The 22962-nt window shown below is 40.5% G+C and overlaps 1 protein-coding gene, 1 long non-coding RNA gene and 1 pseudogene across 3 annotated transcripts in view; 2 read left to right on the top strand and 1 right to left on the bottom strand.

Annotated features, from left to right (window-relative positions):
- Positions 1-3850: 3850 nt before the first annotated feature.
- LOC110223152 (glyceraldehyde-3-phosphate dehydrogenase pseudogene) lies at positions 3851-5216 on the top strand (annotated as a pseudogene).
- Positions 5217-16462: 11246 nt separating this feature from the next.
- LOC144456865 (uncharacterized) lies at positions 16463-18684 on the bottom strand. The gene is made up of 2 exons (XR_013486049.1): positions 18414-18684; positions 16463-18097 (listed from the first exon to the last, which is right to left on the bottom strand). It is a non-coding gene; the product is annotated as an uncharacterized LOC144456865 (long non-coding RNA).
- Positions 18685-18806: 122 nt separating this feature from the next.
- The window catches only part of SMURF1 (SMAD specific E3 ubiquitin protein ligase 1), a 108511-nt gene continuing 104355 nt past the window's right edge, over positions 18807-22962 (top strand). For both annotated transcript variants that reach the window (XM_021008533.2, XM_021008532.2), the window contains exon 1: positions 18807-19063. In XM_021008533.2, the coding sequence (XP_020864192.1) occupies positions 19009-19063 (55 nt within the window). In that variant the 5' untranslated portion in view covers positions 18807-19008. The remainder of the gene's footprint in view (positions 19064-22962) is intronic.

Genomic DNA, 22962 nt, shown 5'->3' with positions numbered 1-22962 from the left:
AACTTTTATGGTGGTGACTATAACATTCTGCACGGTCCTACATGGTTCCACAAAAAGGAAATGAAGTTTCCATGAGAATTTAATACTAGCAGTGTTTTCCCAAGAAGCACCTTAGTTTCACAATTTTTACTCATTGTTACACCTCTTCAAATATGCTTAATGTATTTTGTACTCTCCCCCCTTTCTTCTTTTGTCCTGGGGATACTCAAGGCTCCCTTGTCCAGCTCTTATTATGCCTTCTGTCCATGTAAATTTCAAACTACAAAAAATATTTTTTGTGGTCAAATTAACTTGGAGAAGTACTATTCAGCTACATTGTTTGGATGTTGGTTACTTTAGAAATATTTCCTTCTTTATAGTATGACATTTATAGATGTCAACTAGAATTCTTTTAATAATGAGTTTCTACAACATGTGAAATTAGGAGCTGGAAATATGTTGCCCTCATGAAGGGTCTTATCTCTTCTGGCTTACAATATCAAGTCCCTTGTGGAGAGAATAATGCCAGAGCTGCCTTTTGGGGGTAGTGAATAAATTCTTAGAGTGACTACTTGAAGCCAGGCATCTCCAAATTATTTTCCAATTTTACCTGCTAAATTTTTTTAATACCTTAGGATGACCTTTATGGAATACTGTTTAAAGGCATACATAATACATACATACACACCCAGAAAATTTGAATTTCAAATTCTCTCCCTCCCTTCTACCCCTCCCCCCAGACAGAAAGCAATTTGATATGTTATACAAGTGCAATTATGCAAACCATATTTCCATATTAGTCATGTTGCAAAAGAAAACACAGACCAAAAGAAAAGAAAGAAAGTTTTTAAAAAGGATGCTTGGATCTGCAGTCAGACTCCATCAGTTCCTTCTCTGGAGACAGATAGCATTTTTCATCCTAAGTCCTTTGGAATTGTCTTGGCTCATTGTATTTAGTTTAACCTATACTTGGCACTGCTGGTGGTTACTGAACTGCCAATGGTTCTGGTGATTTAGGAGCTACAATTCCTAAAGGTACCTCATGTTGGGACAACAGTGGTGTGTGGGATTATCCCAGGCAGTTCCCAATGCCTGGGAGAAGGAAGAGACTTAGGGGTGGGTGCAAAGAGGATTAACAGAGAAAGATTTGGGAGTTATGATGCATGGGCTACCAATAGACACCATTTAAACAAGACCTAAAGAAAAAAGCCAGTGGGTTTCAGTGGACAGGCAATGAATACTTATCTCCTGAATCATTTTGGTCTAATTTTGACCATCTTTAAAGATTGGCAAATCTACAACTTTCAAATGTAGCCTTGATAGTGTCAGCATTCAAGTTCTTAATTTAATCTTGATTTAAAGGAGTTACAAATTTCTCTAAATGTTAAATTTCTCTAAATGTAAAACTTCTCTTATCTGTGGCATAAAAGCAAAAATGCCGAAGAAATTGGCATAGCTGCACAATAAAACTTCATGAGGTGTAATTTAGCTCAGAAAGCTTCTCTGAACTGCTTTAAACTTATGGCTGCCAAAGAGGAGAGGAAGGCACTAAAAAAAAAATCAAAGCAGTAGCAAAACTTGCCTACTATATGTGAAGGACAATTTATCCTACACTTTTTTTGGCTTTCATCCTTCCAACTCACAGACAAGGACTGTGGTCTCATGCAGAAGGCATGGGAGATTGGGGTACCAAGGAAAAAGGAAAAGCTCTCTTTATTCTTAACTTCCTCTCAAAGGAAAAGTGGGAGGAAGGGGAGGGAAAACCAAGGAATTCTGTGGGGTATGAGGTGGGAAATTAAAACCCTCAAAAATAATGGAAATTTTTTTTTCTTTTTCACAAAACCCCATGAAAGAAATAGTTAAGATTCAGAAATGATAAGAACCTTGGGATAAAATGATCATGTGGTTTTAAGAATTTTGCAATAGCAAAGGAAGAGAGTTCTGAGTCTAGAAATAAATAATCAGGGTTTAGGAAGAAAAGATAGTCAAGATGCCCTGACCAGAGAGACTATAAAAAGAACACAGCTCAAGAGGGACAGAAGGCTCTAAAATCTGAACATCTAACAAATGGTGAATAAAAGAGGGGAGACGGGTGTAAAGAAATCGATGTAGAATTCCAATTAGCTCCGATTTTAAAAGAACATCTAGAAAAGTACAGAATGCTGGACGTGGAGCCAGGAAGACCTCATCAAACCCTGCCTCTGACACCAGCTATGTGAATATGGACAAGTCACTCAGCCTCTGAAGCAGCACCCTAACACTGGCTGTGTCACAGGCTCGTTGAGATCTGGGAGAGTGTTCCCACATTGCTGAAGTCATGGGTCCTTGAAGTACTGACATATGGAAAGATGAAAGGAAGATTATTATTATTATTATTAGGGCTAGCAGAAGAATGCTACAAATCCATAAGTATATTTTCAGAAAGGTTAAAACCCAGAATGGGCTGTGGCTTGAGAAACATGTGAACAGCAATAAAAAGGGATTTTTAAAAATCTATTTACAATGTTGGATAGTTTTGCTGAACTGCTTTTTTCTTCCTCTTTAAACAAATTACCCTATAAGATGGCTCTGTGGGTAGGGAGGGGCATCTATTGGGAAATTAAGGTGATGTAAAAGGATAGAATATAAATAACACTTCAAAAAGTCTATGTTCAGAGTCAAAGGAAGCAGGAAGATGTATACAGCTTGAGGCAGATGGTACAATGTTAACAGATAACAAGGAGAGCAGAACTATCGAAAAATCCATTCCTATTTTGCCTCCATCTTCTCCACTAGTGGATCATGGGGGAGGGGAGTGGCACCAAGGGGGAGGAAGTCAAACAAAAGTGGTTAAGAGGGAACTGAACCAAAGACAGGTGACAGCCTCTTGTGGCTTTAAATAACGGGATGTCCCAAAAGTTTAAGTGCCATTTTAAGCTTTAATAGCTTATTTATCTGTTTATTTAATAATTTACTTAGTTTATTTAATTTCCAAAATAGCTATTAAAGCTTTAATCTGTCCTATGACTTATGGGATACCCTGTATATCCAGGTTTCCAAATCCAGACAAATTGAACTGCTTGGAAACTTTGAGAAATTAGGATTACGGGATCACAGATTTAGAGCTAGAAGGGACTTTTAGAGATCATTTGAGTCCAATCCCATTATTTTACAAATAAGGAAATGAGGCTCACAAAGATTAAGTGTGAAAGTGGGTGAAACAAGATTTGAACCCAGGTCTTCCCAATTCCATGTTCAGTTCTCTATGAGCTATACATGCTGCTTCTTGATTACAAAGACTGGAAGCCAGAAGGCTGAAGATTGGAAAATGTCCCACTTTTAAGAAAGAAGTGCTTAGCACAGGGAAGAAGTTTATGTTGAGCAGGGCTTCCTAAAAAGAGAATGGCCACTATTAGTCATATACTCCCAAGGAGCTCAAAGACAAAAGGAAAAGTCCCATTTATAACAAGAGTCATACTAGTACTTTTTGTGATAGCAAAGAAACTGGAAACAAAGTGGGTGTCCACAAATTGGAGAATGGCTAAACAGACTGTAGTATATAAATATAATGGAATATTATCACACTGTGAGAAATTATAAATATGAGGAATTCAGAGAAACATGGGAAGACATGCACTGATGCAGCGAAGTATGCAGAACCAGGAAAACTATAAACAATTACTACAGCAACATAAATAGAACAAAATAACAAAACAAAACAATAAATAAAATAAAAGCTATGTGGATATGATGACTAAGCTTGACCCCAGAGAAGATACAGGAAAATGTACCTCTGTGGTTCCCATTTTGTTGAAAAAGTGGGGGATTGACTCAGCTCTTCTCCCAAACTCAGTGCCAGGATCTGTTGCTTTAGTTGCGTCCCTGAGACAAGATGATAAAAGTCAGAATCAATGGATTTGGCCTTATTGGGCCACTGGTGACCAGGGCTGCATTTGTCTCAGAGGGGATGTTGTGGCTATCAATAACCCCTTCATTGACCTCAACTCCATGGTTTCTATGTTCCAATATGATTCTACCCATGGCAAGTTCAAGGGAACCGTCAAGGCTGAGAATGGAAAACTGGTGATCAATGGAAAAGCCTTTACTATCTTCCAAGGGCATGATCCCACCAATATTAAATGGGGGGGATGCTTGAGTAGAGTAAGTGATAGAGTCTATTGATATCTTTACCACCACGGAAAAGACTGGTGCTCACTTGAAGGGTAGAGCTAAGCATGTTATTATCTCTGACCCTTCTGCTGATGCCCCTTTGTTTGTGATGGGAGTGAACCATGAGAAATATGATAATTCCTTTAAGATTATTGTTAATCATGATCATACATGTATAACCTATATCAAATTGCTTGCCATCTGGGGGAGGGGGGAGGGAAGAGAGGGAGGGAGAAAAAATTGGAACTCAGAATCTTATAAAAAATGAATGTTGAAAACTATCTTTACATGTAATTGGAAAATAAAAAATAAAATAAAGATTATCGTTCATGGCCCCTACACTATGAACTGCCTAGCCCCCCTGACCAAGGTGATCATGTAGATGTTGTAGAAGGACTCATTGTAGAAGAACTCATGACCACAGTCCATGCCATTGCTTTTACCCAGAAAACAGTAGATCACCCCTCTGGCAAGTTATGGTGTGATGATCCCTGCTTCCCATAGTGCAATTAGGGCTGGAAAAGGCCAAGGATCCCCACTACATTCTGGGCCATCTCCAGTTGTATATCTGGCCACTGGACCCAGATGGCTCCAGAGGTGAAAGGAAGGCTGTTGACTTTGCACAGCCCTTCCTCACTTCAATCCAATTCACTTGCGTGTCCTGGCACCACCTGCTTGATACCACGGTCCTCTTTGAGAAGAAGGACAAATAGCAGCAAGTGCAATTCGAGTTGTGAGCAAGATCATCCCTGAGCTGAATGGGAAACTTGCAGGCATGGCCTTCTGTGTTCAGATTCCCAAATGCCAAATGTGATGATATCAAGAGAGTGATGAAACAAGCATCAGAGGGATCCTTGAAGGGCATCTTGGTCTAAACAGAGGACCTGATTGTACACTGTGATTTTAACAGTGACATCCACTCTTCTGCCTTTAATATTGGCACCGGTGTTGTCCTCAATGACCATTTCGTCAAATTTATTTCTTAGTATAACAACAAGTATGGTTACAGCATCCGTGAGCAGACCTCATTGTCTACATGTTCTCCAAAAAGTAAAGTGGAAAGACCTGGATCTCCATCCCTAGCCTAATAAGGAGTTCCACCACTTAGGATCCCACATCCTTAACCTAGTTTAGATCTCTATACTAAGGATCTCATGCCTCATTCACAGTCCTTGCCCTGAGGCACTCGTAGTAAGGGGAGAGGCACTGAGTCCTATGTTATGTACCTTAAATATGTACCAAATAAAGTCATCATATTCAGTGAAAAAAGAAAGTGAAGAGCTGTGGGTTCAGAATGTGCTGTTAATATGCTGAATATGCAGACTACACTGTAAAACCTGGTTGATGTATTCATTGGTTTTGCTAGACTATTTCGTTTTTATTTTTGCTAGAAGGGATAGCTCATGGGGTAAGGGCATATTTGGAAATGATTATGATGTAAAAGCTGAATTTATCTATAAAACTTCCTCGTAAAAAGCAAAGAGTAATGGGCTGTATTGTGGGGCAATGCGCTCCCTTTTAACAGTAATGTTAAAGCAAACACTGGATTACCATCTGTCAGGAGTGTCAAAGAAGAGATTTCTGCACTGACTGGGAGCTTGAATTAGATGAACTCTAAAATCCCTTCCAACTCTATGATTTTATTATTCTAAGTTATCACATCCACAACTTGTTCAAGTTTCTAGCCTAGCAGTAACTTGGTTTTCATTACCGTCAGCAATTGTAAAGAGGAAAAACATCTTTTTCTTTTAGCAGGTACATGTGTGTATATCTATAGAACATCTAGAATAAAATTTTTGCTTTCACAGTGGAAAACCTAAAATATCATTCCTGGTATTTTGAGGGCCTCAATATACCAAATTCCATACTACTTAAAATTTCACCTCTTTAAAAAAATTAATAGATAGCAGATCCTTTTTGTTTTAGATTGTAAACTAAGAAAAGAATTTTTAGTTGAGAGAAAAAAGCTTCTCCTTAGACTGGAAATATGACCAAAAGGTTAAATACTCAGATGTTGCTGTCAGCTTGAATTGTTTTAACTCCTCTTTCTAAATGTTTTCATAGCCTTTCCCTCCATATTTTCTCTCCCACCATTCCCTACAAAATTACATAATAATATCCCGTGTGTGTGTGGTCTGAGGATACATTTATCAAAAAAAAATTTTTTTTCAAGCTTCTTGCCTATTGTCTTGGTCTGCGTATAAGGAGAAGTGTTGGTCATTTTCCTGTAGCCCAGGTGTCTATGAGGCTGAAGTCAGCACCAGCACTGCAATAGAGAATAGTTTAAGAGTACCTACAATCTCCTTTTGTGTATGGAGCATAGGTCTATGAGGGAAAAGCTTGCACATTTCTGACTTGTAACTTTAAGCCTTATCTCAAGAATTGCCAACAGCTATCAGAAGGCAGTGACTTTCTTGGTCCTTTACACTGTGGTCTTATTATTATTGCTCTGCTGGGATGTGGAAGTGATCATGCATCCTACAATGTGATGCCAATGGAGTGCAAGCTCTGCTGGTCCCACCAAGCTAAAAAAGACCTCTTTAAAAACAAAACAGATTTGATGTTTTGACTTTATATACCCAAAGGAAGGATTTTATGTTGATTAGAGCTGCTTAAAAAGAAAATTAACACTATTAGTCATATATTCCTAAGGAGGTCAAAGACAGGAAGGTTAATTATATTATATGCACAAACACACACATGTCAAAAAGTCATATTAGCACTTTTTGAGGTAGTAGAAAATTCCTTCTGTCTCCCTCCTCCCAGAGAGCTATCCCATATAACGAGAGACATTTCTAGAACTCTTTCTTAGAGGAAGATGAGAAATACAATCAGCAAAACCAATCAATACATAAAAAAAATCTGGAAATATGTGTAATGTTCCACAATTATTACCTTCTACCTCTGCAAAGAAGTAGGGGTAAGTGTATTCTTATATCTCATCTTTGGACTCATGCTTATTCTTTGTAATTTTGCAATATTCATTTTGGGTTGCTTAGTGCTATTTTCATTTGCTTTGCTGTAGAGATTGTATATAGTAGAGATTGCATATATTGTTTTCTTGGCCTTTCTTACTTCATTTTGCTTCAGTTCATGTTAAGTCTGTGCTGCTCTGTATTCATCATATTTGTTGTTTCTTGCTGCACAATAATGATCCATCATATTCACAAATCACACTTTGTTTAGTTATTGCCCAGCTGCAAAGACTTCTACCATGGACCCAGTAACTAGAATATGTCTGCTGTGTGAGAAGCAGACTAGATTAAGTTTGGAGAGACACCTCGTCAGTGAGTTACGAATTTTTTCAGGCACAACAATTGATGGAGACAATACAAACGCCTTGGAAGGTAATGGTCTGTCTTGGTAGAGGGAATCCTCATACCCATGAAGTCATAGCATTTAAAAATTATGGAAAGCGTATGATTTATAGACTTCTCTGATTTATGAACTTACGTAGAAGTTAAAAATAAAAGGTAATTTTTTAAAATGTCTTTCCTCTCAGTAGTCAGGGTCTTTCCCTATCGACAATAAAACTGTTTCCCCATTTAGTCCAATAGAATCCCATATACTCTAGAGAGCCACTGTCCCTGTGCTTTGTTAAGACATCACATTATGAAGCTATAGTCCATCCTTGTGTTTATAGTCTGAAATTATACAGACCAAAAGGATCTGTTGATAAGATGGCTAGACCTTATAAATTCAAGTGATAAGGAATTATTATTGCATTGAGCTTTATCTTTTCTCTTTCTAAGTGTCAGATTTTTATATCTCCATGTATTTCATGGAAAGAAAGCCTTGCCATAATTACTGGATTGGTAAATAGTTGTTGGTTTGATGCTAATTTTAAGAAAAGGTGAGGGAAAGTAAATCCTGTTCATGTGAACAAAAAAATCCAGGGTATTAGCCATGGCCAAATTTTATGGGAGTTCTTCCATGGAGTTAAATAAGAAGCAAATCTGACCCACTAATTTCACCCAGCTGTCCTGAAATAAGAACATTCCTCTTCACTTTCCCTACGGCATGACTGTAGGCAGCAGGCCACCTACAGGCATAAATCTGCTGGCTTAATTAGCGTTACAGTGCTGGTCTTTATCAACAGCCTTAGAGTCCTCCAACCTGAGGCACCTGTCAAGCGGCAACTTTTTTCTTTCTTCTATTGAACCAATTTTTCCTAGAGAAATAGAACTTCCCCCAAATATGTGAGTTCCTCCAAATGCCAAAAGAAGGATCTTGGATAACTTGAATCCTTGAGGCTCAGACCCCCTTCTTCTCTCTAACAACCCCTCTCCTGACATCTAAACATGGCTTAGTACTGCAGAGAGTTAAGTTAGGGAAATGGAGGCTTCTTTAGGGTAGGGGATGCATTATCCTGAAAGATTCCGCAGACCTTGGCTAGTACGTGCTGAGGAAGCTCCATCCTCTCCATAATGTAAGCACTTTCCTTTGACCAGCCCACTATGACTAAAATATTCCATTCAGTAGCATGAATCATTTAGGGTACAAGGCCCTATTCCTTGACCTTCAAATCTTTAATAGCATGCTTCAACTGGACCACAGAATTTATTTCTTAATTGTCTTTTCTCAGCTTTAGCCAAAGAGTAGAGAATCTGACTCCTAAATGTAAAAGGTAATATTTTTTTAAAATGTCTTTCCTCTCTGTAGTCAGGGTCTTTCCCTAGTGACAATAAAACTGTTTTCCCATTTAGTCCAATAGAATCCCATATACTCTAGAGAGCCATTGAAGCATTGGCACTGTGCTTAGTTAAGACATCACAGACCTTTCTCTGTGAACAGATTGCAATGTCTAGAATGATTATACCTCTAAGTGACAACCTGGAGATGGAAATGAACAGTAGAAAAATATGCGGCCTGTGGAGAAACGAAAATGGTGCAAGCCTTTTGAAAAATCAAAGGTGGGTGAAGCTTTACTAAAAATAAATGCCTCTACCCAAAAATTAGTCTCAAGTTCATTTAAATTAGTGTGCACACCAAAATTTTATTATTTATCAATAATTTCTTTAGAGATTTGCTGCCAAAAACCTCTAAATGCTTTGTAGATCTTCCTAACAGAATACATGTGAAGTGGACAATACTCTATGATAACAACATAGCACAAAGAGTGTGAACTGATATTACAGATATCAATTGGTCAATAATCACTTATGAAGCACCTACTGTGTGACAGGCATTATAGTAAGTGTTACAGATACAAAACCAGAAAGGAAATAGCCCTCGCCCTTCGTGAGACTGTATTTGAACGGGGCCAAAATAAATATAAACAAAACAGGTTTTTTTTTTCGTGATTTTCGTGGGAAGGGTACTAGCAGGTGGGGACATCAAGAAAGATTCCGTGTAGAAGGTGGCACTTGGTCCAAGTTCTCAAGGAGGCTTCGGAAAGTTACATTTTCACTTAAATACATATGATAAATAGCAGAGCATTTTGAAAAAATACATATAGTGCCCAGGAGGAATATGAATAAGAACGTGTGGCTGTTCCCCTACACTGGAGTGACTGAACCAGTATACAAAGGGTGAGATGGATGTAGTGAATCTAAAATGTGATCCGCTTGTGCCGGAAGATGCACCTAACAAAATCATGTGTATGAATTTGAAGTACCAGTCCTTATAAATACTTCTTCCAAAAAGCGGATGATAAAGAACACAGAAGTAGTAGCTATTAATTATATATCATCTTCACCCCACACAAACCAGCTGCTATTAGATCCTGAATTAACTTAATTTGTTTACATTAATGATTTTAAATAAGGAGATTCAGCTACTATCCTTTTCTTTGGTTTTAGGAAATCTTGGGCACATTTATCTGCCCTTGTTTCTTTTTTCTGTATAACCAGGGCAAGATTAAAAAATGAGCATACAAGACAGCCATGCTGGTTCTCATCAGAAAAGAGCAGATGATTTCAATTTAAATACAGCGTGTATAAAGCAGCGTTTCCAGTTCAATACAACAGCCAGGCTGGGGAATTAGGTCACCTCCTTGCTTGCAGAAAATATATTTTACATGTAAGTGTTTTCTCTCGTCCATTTTTGATTATCCGTGCATAGACTACCTGCTTTGTAAATGAATGGTCTAGTTTATTCTTAATTATCAACTAGTTTCTTCTATAGTATTACTGGGCTGCCAGCTCTGGCACAGAGGCTGTGAACAAACCAAATTTAATTCAACAAATGTGCATTTAGCACGTATTCTGGATAACACAATAGGAACAAAAACTAATTTAAATATTAGGTTAAGCAAAACAAGTAACAGAAATTCTAAATCTACCATAAAAATAATACCAAATAACCCTTGCCACAGATTCCTCTTGACCATAAGGCCCTGGATACACTTTCGGAGCCTCTCAGTTTCAGTAACTGGAGCCGCTAGCTCCCCTTATGATGCAGTAAAGGGCACAACAAAGATTCACTTCCAAACCCACAGAATTTCAAGATACTCTAGGAAAAATTCTTCCTTTCCAGGGAACCAGTAACATAAAATACAACCCTGGGTAGAGAAGGACCCAGCAAAGGGAAGGTTCTCTCAAGGACAACTATACTGCAGTCAATATTCTACTCCTCTGCTGCTTCTGCCCTCCTTCTGCCTGGTCCTTCTCATTACTGTCGGCTGTTCTCAGTTCTGCTTTTCTGGTCTTTCCTGTTTGGCTCACCTCCAGCAAATGGTGTGGGTTTTCAAGTACAATAGAGAGACCTTGGAACCATTCTTCAGCTAACAATGTCACCGTTTTTTTCTTGACTCATGGTAGCATGGTTCTCACACTGATAGTAATATTTGAGTAAAATTACAGACAGTAGAGGTGATGGCAACAGTAAAGATATCATTGGGTCTACTTCCCCGTCTTTGGGCAGATAAAATATTTACATTTTATGTATGAGGCAGTTGAGTCCCAGAGGGGCTGTGACTTACCCTAAGATCACATAGCTACTGAGTGAATAGCGTGCTACTTACTACTTGTGTGACCTTATGCAAGTCACTTAAACTTCTTTAGTGATCTACTTCTTTAGCCATAAAATGAGAGTTGGACTAGAGTCAGAGCTTCTTAAACTTTTTCCACTTGAGACCCCAATCAGTGATTCTTAAACTGGGAGTAGAGGCCCACAGTTTAAGAAGAGCTGGATTAGACTGTTTCTAAGGATTCTGTCTTCTAGTTCCCATGAAGATTCTTCTGGCCTTCTACTTATATGAACAGATACAGAGTGAAATGAGGAGAACCAGAACTATTTATAAAATGGCAACATAAAAAATGAACAACTCTTAAAGACTTACAACTCTGATCACTGCAATGATCCCAGAGGACCAATAATGAAGCATGCTACCCATCAGAAAGATAATGGACTCACTATACAGCAGAATAAGACATAATTTCAAAAGTCTTAACGCAGTTTTTAGGTTTAATAACTGAAACTCTTGGCTCACAGAGCCATTAGCATGGGACTATCCTTATTGGTGGAGATTGATTGCTTGGTGCTCCAGCTTCCAGGTGAGGTGGAGTTAGCATGAACTTGAGAGAGATACTGGTCCTCTGGCTTCTAGCTTCCAGAGAAAAGATACGTATTTTCAGACTTTCTTCTGCTTCCTAAAAGGAAAGAAAAACTCTGGGAAGAAGTCAACAGGACTTCACTCATGTTGGCTTCTTCCCTGAATCTTTTCCTTCAGGGACCTGAAGAGAGTCTTTTTGAAGTGATAAATTTAGAGGAATAAAACCAGTTGCTTGCTCTCTTATGTAGAGAGTAGATATTCACTTTGAAGTCACTTAATTTGACCAAAAAGAGAGCAGCTCCTCTTTCAGTAGAATCACTCATTTTTGTTTATTTCACAATAATTTCGCAGGCATACTCCTAACTATGATTAAATTTAGTACAAGACTAGAATGTTAACTTGAACTTTATCACTCCATCATATAGCTATGCATCAACATAACTATAAAAGTTCTGCATGTACATATTAAATCTATTCCATCTCAGGCACTTAACTAGCTGGCAACACTGGGAGAGTCATTAAACCTCTTTGGAATTCAGTGTCCTTATATATAAAATGAGGACACTAGCCTCAGTGACCTCTCAGGGTCCTTCCAGCTTATTATATATTAACCTATATTAATAAGTTAATAAGTAAAAGGAGTCTATAGTATCAGTCTCGCACTGGAAAGACAGCACTACTCTAGATTTGGGAGAACAATAGATAAAGCCAAGTATCCATGTAGGTAAGAGAATATTGGAAGAAAAGTGCTAGGGACCAAGAAATATGCTAGTCAGATAACTATCAGAGAGGAGTTTAGCTTACACTGCAAGTAACAACTGATTGAAATTCAAAAGACAGCCTTGTCTTGGACAGTGGAAAAGGGTTAAGCCCTGCCTGCACCAAAAGAGAAAAAATCTGACTTCTTAGGAATTCAAGCAATAGAGATTCTAGATTTGGAATGACTGCTCCAAGTATCCACACTAAAGACACTCTGTGAAAATCCTAAAGTTCTTACCCATAGAATGTGCTCACTAGAATCAGAATTTTAGAGCCGGAAAGGATTATAGAGATCATATTGTCCAGAGGTGCCAAACACACTGAGGCATTTGGCTAACCCCATTCCTGAGTACAGCGGGAACCAAATTAAAATATCATTGGCTAATATTTAACAAAATAAATAAAAATACAATAGAACATAGATAATGTTAATCTGTGGTTTTCCTGATATACAACTTAGTGGGTCCAGTTTCTATTTGAATTTGATACTACTGATATGGTCCAATCTCTTTATTTCATAGATGAGGAAATTGAAGTTAAAATGTTTGTTCAAGTCAAAGCAGTAAGAGGTAAGAGCATCCTAATCAATGCATCCCAGAAAGGATATGTTGTAGTAGAAAATGAAATAGATTTACAGTCAGGGTACCTAGTTTAGAGTCCTGGCACTGCCACTTTCTTTCCTGAGTGATCTTGGGCAAATTATTTAATGTCTCTGGACCTTTGTTGTCTTTTGTCAATTTGAAGGGATTTAGTCAGATGATCTCAAGGTCTAAATCCTACGTCTACCAGTCAATCAATCAATCAACAAGCATTTATTAGGCACCTACTTGGTGTACAATAACAAAAAAACAGTCTCTACCCTCAAGGAGCTTATATCCCATAGGGAAGAGACAACACAAGGGGATACACAAGGGGATTTGAGTCAGGATTAGGAAAGGTGGATACGGAAGGATAAAGGATATGGAAGATGGCACCTGAACCAAGTTTTAAAGGAAACTAGGGATTTTTAGAGGTAGGGGTTGGGGGGGAAGGATGCATTCAGGCCATCAAAAAGTCACAGAGACAGGGAATTAGTGTTATGAATGAGGAACAATACGAACATTAGTTTGCCTGAACCATCAAGTTTGTGAAGGAGAAGTTTATTAAGTCCCGACACGTAAGTTGGAGTCAGATTTTGAAGAGCTTTAAAAACTTGCCATGTTATATTTTGTCCTGGAGGCAATGGGCAGCCACTGGAGTTAATTGAGTAGTGGAGTCACATAGTCAGATCTACGTTTAAGGAAAATTACCCAGGCAGCAATGTATAGGATGGACTAGAGTAGGGAGATACTTGAAGTGGGGAGACTAATCTGGAGATACTTGCAATAATCCAGGGCCTGAACTAAGTTGGTGAGTTTGTGAGTAGAGAGAAGGGACATTTAGAGTTTGAAATGTCTCTGGGTCATCCAGTTTGAAATGTACAATATTGGTCATGCAGGACTGAAACTCTGGGAAGAGCCTGGGGCTGGGTGTATAAATCCGTGAGTCATCAGCATGGATAACATAGACCTTGCCAGACCAACACCAATTGCCAACCAACTGCCACCATAAGGCAGATAAACCCTGGGTGTGGCATCATCTTCCTCCCCCACACCATCAGTCCTGTTTCCAGCCCAGGTCTCAGAAGACATCATCCCAGGAAGCTATCCTCATGGAATGTGACCTGGCAATTGCTTCTGTGGGTTCTAGAGCCCCCTGCCTCTTCGGCATCCAGCGCTACCAAAGACCCACAAAATAAAATTATTGACACCAAAGTTTTTGGCATTGTCAAATAGTTCAACATCAGAAATGGATATGATCATCAGCAGAAATGACATGAAAAAATATACATTACCATCTGCTTCACCACTGCAACCTAAGGACCATGGGACCTTTCCACCTGAGTTGCAGCTGAAACCTCCAATATGTACTATTTCATACATTAGAATTTGAACTCCTTAAAAGTAGGGACTGCCTTGCTTTTCTATTCAGATCCACAGTCCTTATCACAGTGCTTTGCACTTAGTAAGTGCTTAATCAATGCATCTTCATTCATTTATTCATACAGTTTATAATTAAAGCCACAGAGAATAAGTTCATCAAAGAAGAGAGTACAGAGAGAGGGACCCTAATTCAGAGACTTAGGGGAACACCCAGTTAGAGGGCATGAAATGGATGATGGATCAGGAAAGGGGACAGTGGTGGTTAGTTTGAAAAGCCCAGAGAAAAGTACACAGGAAGAGGCCTGAGTCCATTATGAGTATTACCTTCAAAGTTGACTTGACACAAGGTGAAGGGTATCATCCCATGTGTTTGGCTACAAGATAGCAGGCCATCAAGCCCTCTGCAGTGGTAACGATGACATGGAAAGTGATGTACTGCCCCTGTACATCCAGCTTTTCCTGTTACTATTTCCATATTTGTCATGGTAATTTGTCTTGGCATGAGAACTTGGTATGGTGCATGGGAATATTACAAATGGGAACAAATGGATAGGATGGATACAACTGTTTCTTCTTGGTGAAAATGTTCCTAGGTCAGAAGACATATTTTAACCTATTAACATATTATATTTACCCTTTCCAAAATTTGACCTCTCCCACTATTTCCTGAGATTTCAGAATGAAATTCAAGACATTTGATTCCTTTATGGTTCAATACACAATTAAGAATAATCAGTGAGACTGGGCACTTGGGTTCAAATTCTGGTTCTACTCCTTATTAGCTACATAACGATGAGTAAGTAACCTAACCTCTATGGGCATCACTGTCCTTACTTTAAAATGAGGAGGGAGACAGTCTGAATGATGATTTAGATCCACCTAGATCCCATAAGTCTAAGTGGCATTGTGGCTTAATGGATAGTGTGTTAAGACTTGGAATCTGGAAGACTTGGGTTTGACTACTATTTCTGTTGCTCAGCTTTTCAAACATGGTTAAGCCACTTAACCTGAGTCTGTTTCCTCATCTGTAAAGTGGGGATAATTCCTGTAGTATCTATCTCACAAGATTGCTGTGAGGCTCAAATGAGGTAATGTAATATATTTTGTCTTTTTAAAAAAATCTCTGGGCAGCTAGGTGGCACATTGGATAGAGCTCTGGCCTTGGAGTCAGGAGGACCTGAGTTCAAATGTAACCTTAGACACTTGGCACTTACTAGCTGTGTGACCCTGGGCCAATCACTTAACCCCAACTGCCTCACACACACACCCCCCCCCAAAATAAGGGGAAAAAAATGTCAATTACTATGGATTCCAGAGTACCTGGAACAACTTGAGAATCTTTAAGAAGTCCCTTTCACAAATAGTTGACATGATTTCATCGAGAACAGGTCATGCCAGAATAACCTCATTTCCTTTTTTGATAAGGTTACTAGACTGGTAGATCAGGGGAATACTGTAGATATAGCATTCCTAGATATTAGCCTTACTTTTTGTAGTAGCAAAGAAATGGAAACAAAGTAGATGGTCATGCATTGAGAAAAAGCTAACCAAACTGTGGTACATAGAATGCAATGGAATATTACTTTGCTGTAAGAAGCAATAAACACAAGAGAAGCATGGGAAGACTTATATAAACCAATAAAAACTGAAGTAAGTAGAACCAGGAAAACAACATATGACCACAACAGTTCCTAAATGGAGAGAACAAAAGCTGCAGAACTGTAGAATGCTGTGAAACATTAATGATTAAGCTTGTACCCAAAGAGATACAAGAATATACCTCCTGCTGTTCTTCGACTAGGTTGGGGGACCATGCCTGTGGAACATTATACAGAGCGTCAGACTTTTCTCAAGATGTTGGTTAGTTATGTTGAACTGACTGCCATCCCTCCCATATTATTCTTAATTACAAGGGATAGCTCTCTGGGAAAAGGAGAGGGGAGCCATGTACTGGGAATGTAGGTGATAAAGTTATCAATTAAATTTATTTGAAAACTTGAAAAAAAGGAATATGATGACTACATGCAGAAGACAAACTGATAAAGAATAAAGGAAGGAGACAACATACACAATGATTACAATTTAAAGGGAAAGAATAAAAACAACTGAAACAAAATGCTTTAAAATTACAATGCTGGAACTTGGCCTGGGTGACTGAATGAAAAAGCATTTATTACTTGCTGTATACCAGGCACTGAGTGTACAAAGAGAAAAAACAATATGGTCTCTGCTCTCAAGGAGCTCACACTCTACTTGCAGTATATAACACAGAAAAGAAGGTTCAGTCCTAAGGGCGCAGCAGGCAGCAGAACGGCAAAGCTCAGAGGTCCTCAGGTTACATTTGTAGGTCAGATGACAGCACTGGAGGTCTTGAGAGCATACCCCATGATCCTGCATTTCACCAGAAGAAATAAGGTTGGTGACCTTCACTGAAACTGTGTGAGCAGTCAAGTGGCTGGGATGGGAGCTGGATGGTCTGGGTCTGAGTATGTGGGTAAAGAGAAGGCAAGGGGCAAAGTAGAGGAAGCACCAGCCTTCCCCCTCCCCACTTTTTCTAAATGGAAGTGGAAACCATGAGTGTGGACACCTATACACCTTGGACCTGGTGTGTTCGTTAGTTTTGCTGAAATGCTTTTTTCTGTTAAAAAAAAATTCTTTGTTATAAAGGTTAACTCTCCAGGAGGAGGGCAGAGGATTATAACAGGAATGTAGATAATATAAAAATAAGATCAATAAAAATTTTTTGAACTGTATGGTCATTCAACAAATAAGATTCTATTAAGAATTTTACCACTGACAGAAATGGAGTGATTGGCTTTGTTTTCTCTTTATGTGTCTTGTTTCTAAAGGAAGTTTAAACTATCAGAAATGCCCCTTCCCACAAGACTGGCATATCAGGGCTGTGCCTATTATTCATCATAAAAACACTGACTATTCTACTGGCTCAAAGAATATTTGTTGAAAGCATAATTCTTAATCATCTTCCGAATCACAGAGCTGAACACATAGCAGGTGCATCACAGTACCTTGTTTACCTGCCTAATGCTAGTTTCATCTCATATTTTTCAGACATCCTAGATATGGCAACTTCCTGTCTATCTGAGGTTCTCAAATGCCAATGGAAAAATCTTCCTTGTCATCTGAGTACAAGATAACACACAATAATCGGGAAACACTGGTACAACAGCATAGTTAGGCACTGGGGAGCAGAAAAATTCAGATTAAATACAGACCGTTTCCTCAAGGAACGCGCAGTCTAGTAGGGGTATGAGCTGTAACAGAACTTCTCACCAGAAGGAATAGGGTTGGTGACGACTTTCATAGAAGCCATGTGAGCAGTCAAGTGGCTGCCTTGGGATGTGGGTGGTCTGGATAAGGCAAAAAGAAGGAAAAGGGCAAAGTGGAGAAAGCAACCCTCCCTCAAAACCCCCCCCAGCATTAGTGGGGGTTGTGGGTATGGCAACCTGAATACTTCGGTGTGTTGGTTAAATGCGCATGGGGTCCTGAGGGGAAGATTCAGATAGGAGCTGGGGATGGGGAGATGAAGGAAATCTTCACGAAAGGAGGCATTTTAGGGGGAATTCGTTAGAAGTAACTAGCACTCAAATTGCGCTTTAAAGTTTGCAAACTATTCTCACTTGATCCTCACCACACAGTGAGACTGCTTCTACTCAGACTGGACCCATGGTGGATGAGGAAGGGAGGGCTGGGACTGAATTCAAGATCGACTCGCTTAGGATCGCACAACTACGAACTGAAAGAGGATGAATTCGAACTCGGGACTCCCACACTCCAAACCCACCCACAGAAACGCCGTGGAAAAGAGTGCCATTGTTAGCCATCCCGGCTTTCCCAGCGGCACGCTCCCCGACCCGGCCCCGACCCCGCTACAAGGTCGTGGCACCCGCACTGGCCCTTCGGCCACCCGCGGTTCCTCCTCCCACGTTTTCAGACGGGGCCGATAAGGCTCGACAAACGCGACCGTAAAAACGGAGGAAACCCCACTCCCCCTTCCAGGTTTCGAGGACACCCGCAACATGGCGCCCAGCAAGACCCTTCCCCGCCTCCACCTCGGGGAGCGACGTCAGCGACGTTCCTTGCGTCTCCGCCTCACGTTCGGGGCAAGCACGCTCGCACGCACGGGTTGGGCAGGGGGAGGGAGCGGAACGGCCGCGGGAGCGCGCCGTGGGAGAGGGAGAGGCGGGCCGCCGCCGTGGGCGCGCGCGTCACGGGGAAGAAGGCGAGAAGGGGAAGCGCGGCGGCGGCGGCGGGAGCGCGCGCGGCTCCGGGAGGCGGCGGCGGCGGCGGCGGCGAGGGTGGCGCTCGCTCGCTTGGCGGCTGGTCTAGGGCTCCGAGGAGGCGGAGGCGGAGGAGGAGGCGGTGGCTCTCGACTGGGGGTTGGCTGGGAGGGCGGGTGGGGGGTGGTGGGAAATTTGCTCCTCTCCTGGCTTGATCTTGGGGACCGCCCCCTTTCCCCCCACCCACCCTGCCCCGGTGTTTGGAGTTTGTGGCCCGGAGGCTCGGACCCGGGGATCAGCGGCGAGCCCTTAACCTTGAGGAGGAAGAGGAGGAGGAAGAAGGCAGGGGCCGGGGCCGAGGCGGGGGGCGGACTCGGACGGGCTGTGGCGGATCCTTCCCCCCCCACCCCCCGGTCGCTGGCAGGAGATGTCGAACCCCGGGACTCGGAGAAACGGCTCCAGCATCAAGATCCGGCTGACAGGTACCGGCGCGCGGGGGGTGGAAGAGGCGGGGGAGCCGGGGGGCGAGACGCCCTCGGGGCGAGGGCGGGGGGGGGCGTCTCTGGCCGGACCCCCGCCCCCGGGCCTCTGCGGGTCGTGCACTGCGTGCGCCGCTGCCCGGGTTCCGGTTACTCGCGTCCCTCTCGCGCCCCAGGACTCTTCCCTGCATCCCCCCTCCCCATATCCCTGCGCCCAGGGGCAGCCCGCGCCGTGGCTCCCTTGCCTTCTTTCCTCCCCTCCCCCAGCCTCGGGGCTGGCAGCTGCACAAGTCCCGGCTCCTCGATTCACTCTCGTTTCTTCAATGAAATTTCCATGTTTCCCCCGTCAGCTCCGTAGTGATCCCCATAGGGGTGAATGGGGAAGCCCTGGGGTGCGCATGCGCTGTCGAGGGGAGGGGGCGGGGTGGTGCCGGCTGTGGGGTGGAAGGGGAGGGGGGTGTGGTGTGGACAGTGTCTGCTGCTGGAAACTGTCTCTGCCTGGCAGGCTCCAGACATCCTGTGTCCAGCGTCCAGCCCCAGCATCCTTTTTCTTCCCCCCACCTCCACCGCTACCACCCCTCTCCCTCCATTTCTCTCCCCCGTCCCTCCCCCGCACTCCCCTCTCCACACACTGCAGGCCCTGGGATTTGCGTGTTGAGATCTGTGCTTAACACGGAATCATTACTCTGCAAATATATTTCTGCCAGGGGACTTTCCAAGCTAGAAAATTTCCTGCCAAAAGTTCTGTCCGATCTCTATCAGGAGTTTCCCCTCTTGATTTTTCTTTTACTCTATGGCACACGCAAGAAAAGCCCTCAAATCTGTATTTGTTCAATTCTTGCCAAAGGAGTTTGATTTGGGGGGAAGGAAGGAGAAGATCGAGCCCTAAGGACGAACGCATAGCATGGTTAGGGCATTTAAAAGTATTTGTAAAAACATCTGTAGGTAATTTTTTTTAAACCATGTGTTCTCTTTGAAAACCCACTGTTGCCTGTTGTAGGATCTGTTTCCTGTTTAAATAAAAGGACTTGTGAGTTCTGTTTACAAAGCTGACAGAATAATGAATTATTAATGATTCGGGCCCAGACTGGGGTTTTGTAAGGCAACAGGTGTATCCTCAAGGATCTTTGTTCTTGGAGGAGCCATTATGCTGTACTCAGGCTTGGATATAAAGCACTTCTTACTATTTTTAAGTTGGGTTGTTTTTATGGGTGCATAAAATGTCATGTTTTTGACAATGTAATACTTGTAAAGTTTAATTACAAGACAACCTTAATTTGCTTCCCAGTTACAATGCAATCTATTTATAGACACCACATCAGTTACTCTGTTACTGTTAACTGCATGTGTGTGTTTTGTTAGAAATGCAGTAAGGTTAGTGTTTTGTTTCCGAAATAAACATTTTACTTTTTTTGCATTAGTTGAGTGTGTTTTTATGAATTGTAGTTGATGATCTTCGACCTGTACTTCTCTTCCCCACCTCCCAACTAAAAGAGACTCCGGGGTTTGTCTTTCTCTTCTCTCCACCCCCATATACTGATCTGTTCAGGATTTTAAATGTGATAGCTGCAGAAATACTTTTAAGAGCTTATGGATGGCATTTGATATTAAAGGATTAAATGATCAGTATTCTTTCCAAAGTGCTTTCCCCTTCCTCCCTCCCAGCCTAAATTGCTGAATACCTAATGGATTTGAGGCAATCTGTGAATGTAATTGTTCTTGAAACTGGAATTGAGAGCTTAGTAACAGTTGTGTAACAGACATGATGGCAGTTGTCTGTTGAACATTAACTCGTGTGAAAAAGTTGGAGATAAATAGTTTGAAAATAAAATTGGTTTTAGTCTATTTTTAAAGTTGGGAAGTTTGAAGTTTTTTCACTTTTGGTTTGTTGTGCATCTTAATACATTAAATGTTTTTGATAAAAAGGTTGCTAAGTTACTTCGATGACATTTGAAAATATGGATTTTAGAGAGGTGTTTTGGTTAGTAAATAACATGCAGCATAATTAAATACAGAGAATGAAGACATTAGGGTTGGAAAAGATATTTAGGACTTTTGGCTGCAGAATTTTATGGTAAGTGAAAAGTGTTTTGAAATAGAAGTGGAGATCTAAATTCTGGTCCTAGGCCTGCCATTGACCACCTTTGTGACCTCTTTGGGCTTAATTTTCTTCATCTGTAAAATAAGGAGATTGGACTAGACTGGGGTTTCTTAACTTTTTGTGTCATTGACCCTTTAGCATTCTGGTGAAAACTGTGGGACCCCTTTTTCAGAATGTTTTTAAAAACATTAACTGCATATTATTACAAAGGAAACAATTATATTGAAATAGTTATCAATATTTTTTAAAGCTGTTATGAACCACACATTAAGAACCCCTAGATTAGACTAATATTCAAGGTAGTTTTCTGGCCCTAATGGGCACATTATAGTCACAAATTACTGAGGTCTATGCATTTTTGGTTATTAAATTCCATGCTCTTTAGCCAAGCTTTAAGAGATAAATCTACACTATGACTTTTGGAATACCCTGTCTGCAGAAATTTTGGCTTAAAGTAAGTTATCTTGAATTTGATTTATGATAAACATAATTTAGTCTAGTGACAATTTCTAATAATTTTTGCTATGATGGTGAAATTTCTCTATTTTGTATTTTTGAAAATGATTGTATAAATCCATTTTATGATGAATTTGCCTTCAAGTGATAATTTACAAATGTGTACTCAATATTAGTGGACATCCTTAATCTTTTATATTTAGATACAAATTTGAAATAAATGCTGCCATAATTATGTTAGTTTGAAATAGTTTATAATGATTTCAGTAGTTCATTGAATATATTTGATGCAAAATACTTGAATAATTATGTATTTTAAAATATTTTGCAAATACCCCAATTAAATTACGATCTTGTTTTAGTCAGGGACTGGCCTTTTTTATCCTCTTGCTTTGTTCGGTGCCCGGCACATGGTATGAACTTAATAAATGTTTGTTGAATTCCTTTCCACAAAAACGCAGACAACTATGTTTCAGAAACAACTTGATTTTAAATTTAAGCAGGTTTTACAAAAGCTTTGTTCTTATGTGGCACATAAATGAATACCAGACACTTTTATTTTTGTCCGTTTTAGGTAAGAGTGGAATTTTTGTGAGCTCTGAGTGCTAAGAAATCTAGTCCTTTTCTTCAAAGGATAGCTTTTTCCTATTGTTACCAGTCAGTCAAAATCCTGGATCTGTTACTTCTTTTGTTGTCTTTTTAAAGTTCTGACTCCAAACTTTCTATATAAGGGGAATTTGAGGGTGGATAGAAAATTCAAGGTAATAGAAGATGGGTAGTATTCTGATATGCTCTGACTCCATGAAGTGTGGAGAGTTATTATTTTTATAAATTTTCTCATATTTGAAGTTATGGTGATTTAGTTGTTGGTTTCCCATTAATGTGGCTTTTTGATATATGTTTGTAGTAATGACTGCCGATAAAGTGTTTTTGATCAATAGCAGCTAACAGTAAGCTTAGCTCTTTTGGTGTCTGCTCAGAAATGTTTACTAATAGTAGACATACTGGATGTCTAAGAGGTCCATGACTACACTGCCTCAGTTCTGTGGGAAGTACATGAATTTGTTTTTGGTTTTTTGCTAGGCAGTGAGGTTAAGTGACTTGCCCAGGGTCACACAGCTAGTAAGTGTCTCAGGCCGGATTTGAACTCAGATCCTCCTGACTCCAGGGCCGGTGCTCCATCCACTGCGCCACCTAGCTGCCCCTCCCCTGTTTCTACTTTAAATTTTCACATTGATAGTCCCTAAGACACAGATCTGATCATTTCACCCCTTTACTCAGAAATCTTTAGTGGGTGGGTCCCTATTATCTCTTAGGATAAAATATCATTTAAAGTTCTGCACAG

The sequence above is a fragment of the Phascolarctos cinereus genome, unplaced genomic scaffold (assembly GCF_003287225.1).
Source record: "Phascolarctos cinereus isolate Bilbo 61053 unplaced genomic scaffold, phaCin_HiC Scaffold_4;HRSCAF=312, whole genome shotgun sequence".
Classification (NCBI taxonomy): Eukaryota; Metazoa; Chordata; class Mammalia; order Diprotodontia; family Phascolarctidae; genus Phascolarctos; species Phascolarctos cinereus.
The sequence above is the reverse complement of the archived record's forward strand: the minus strand, read 5'-3'. Positions and strand labels throughout refer to the sequence as shown.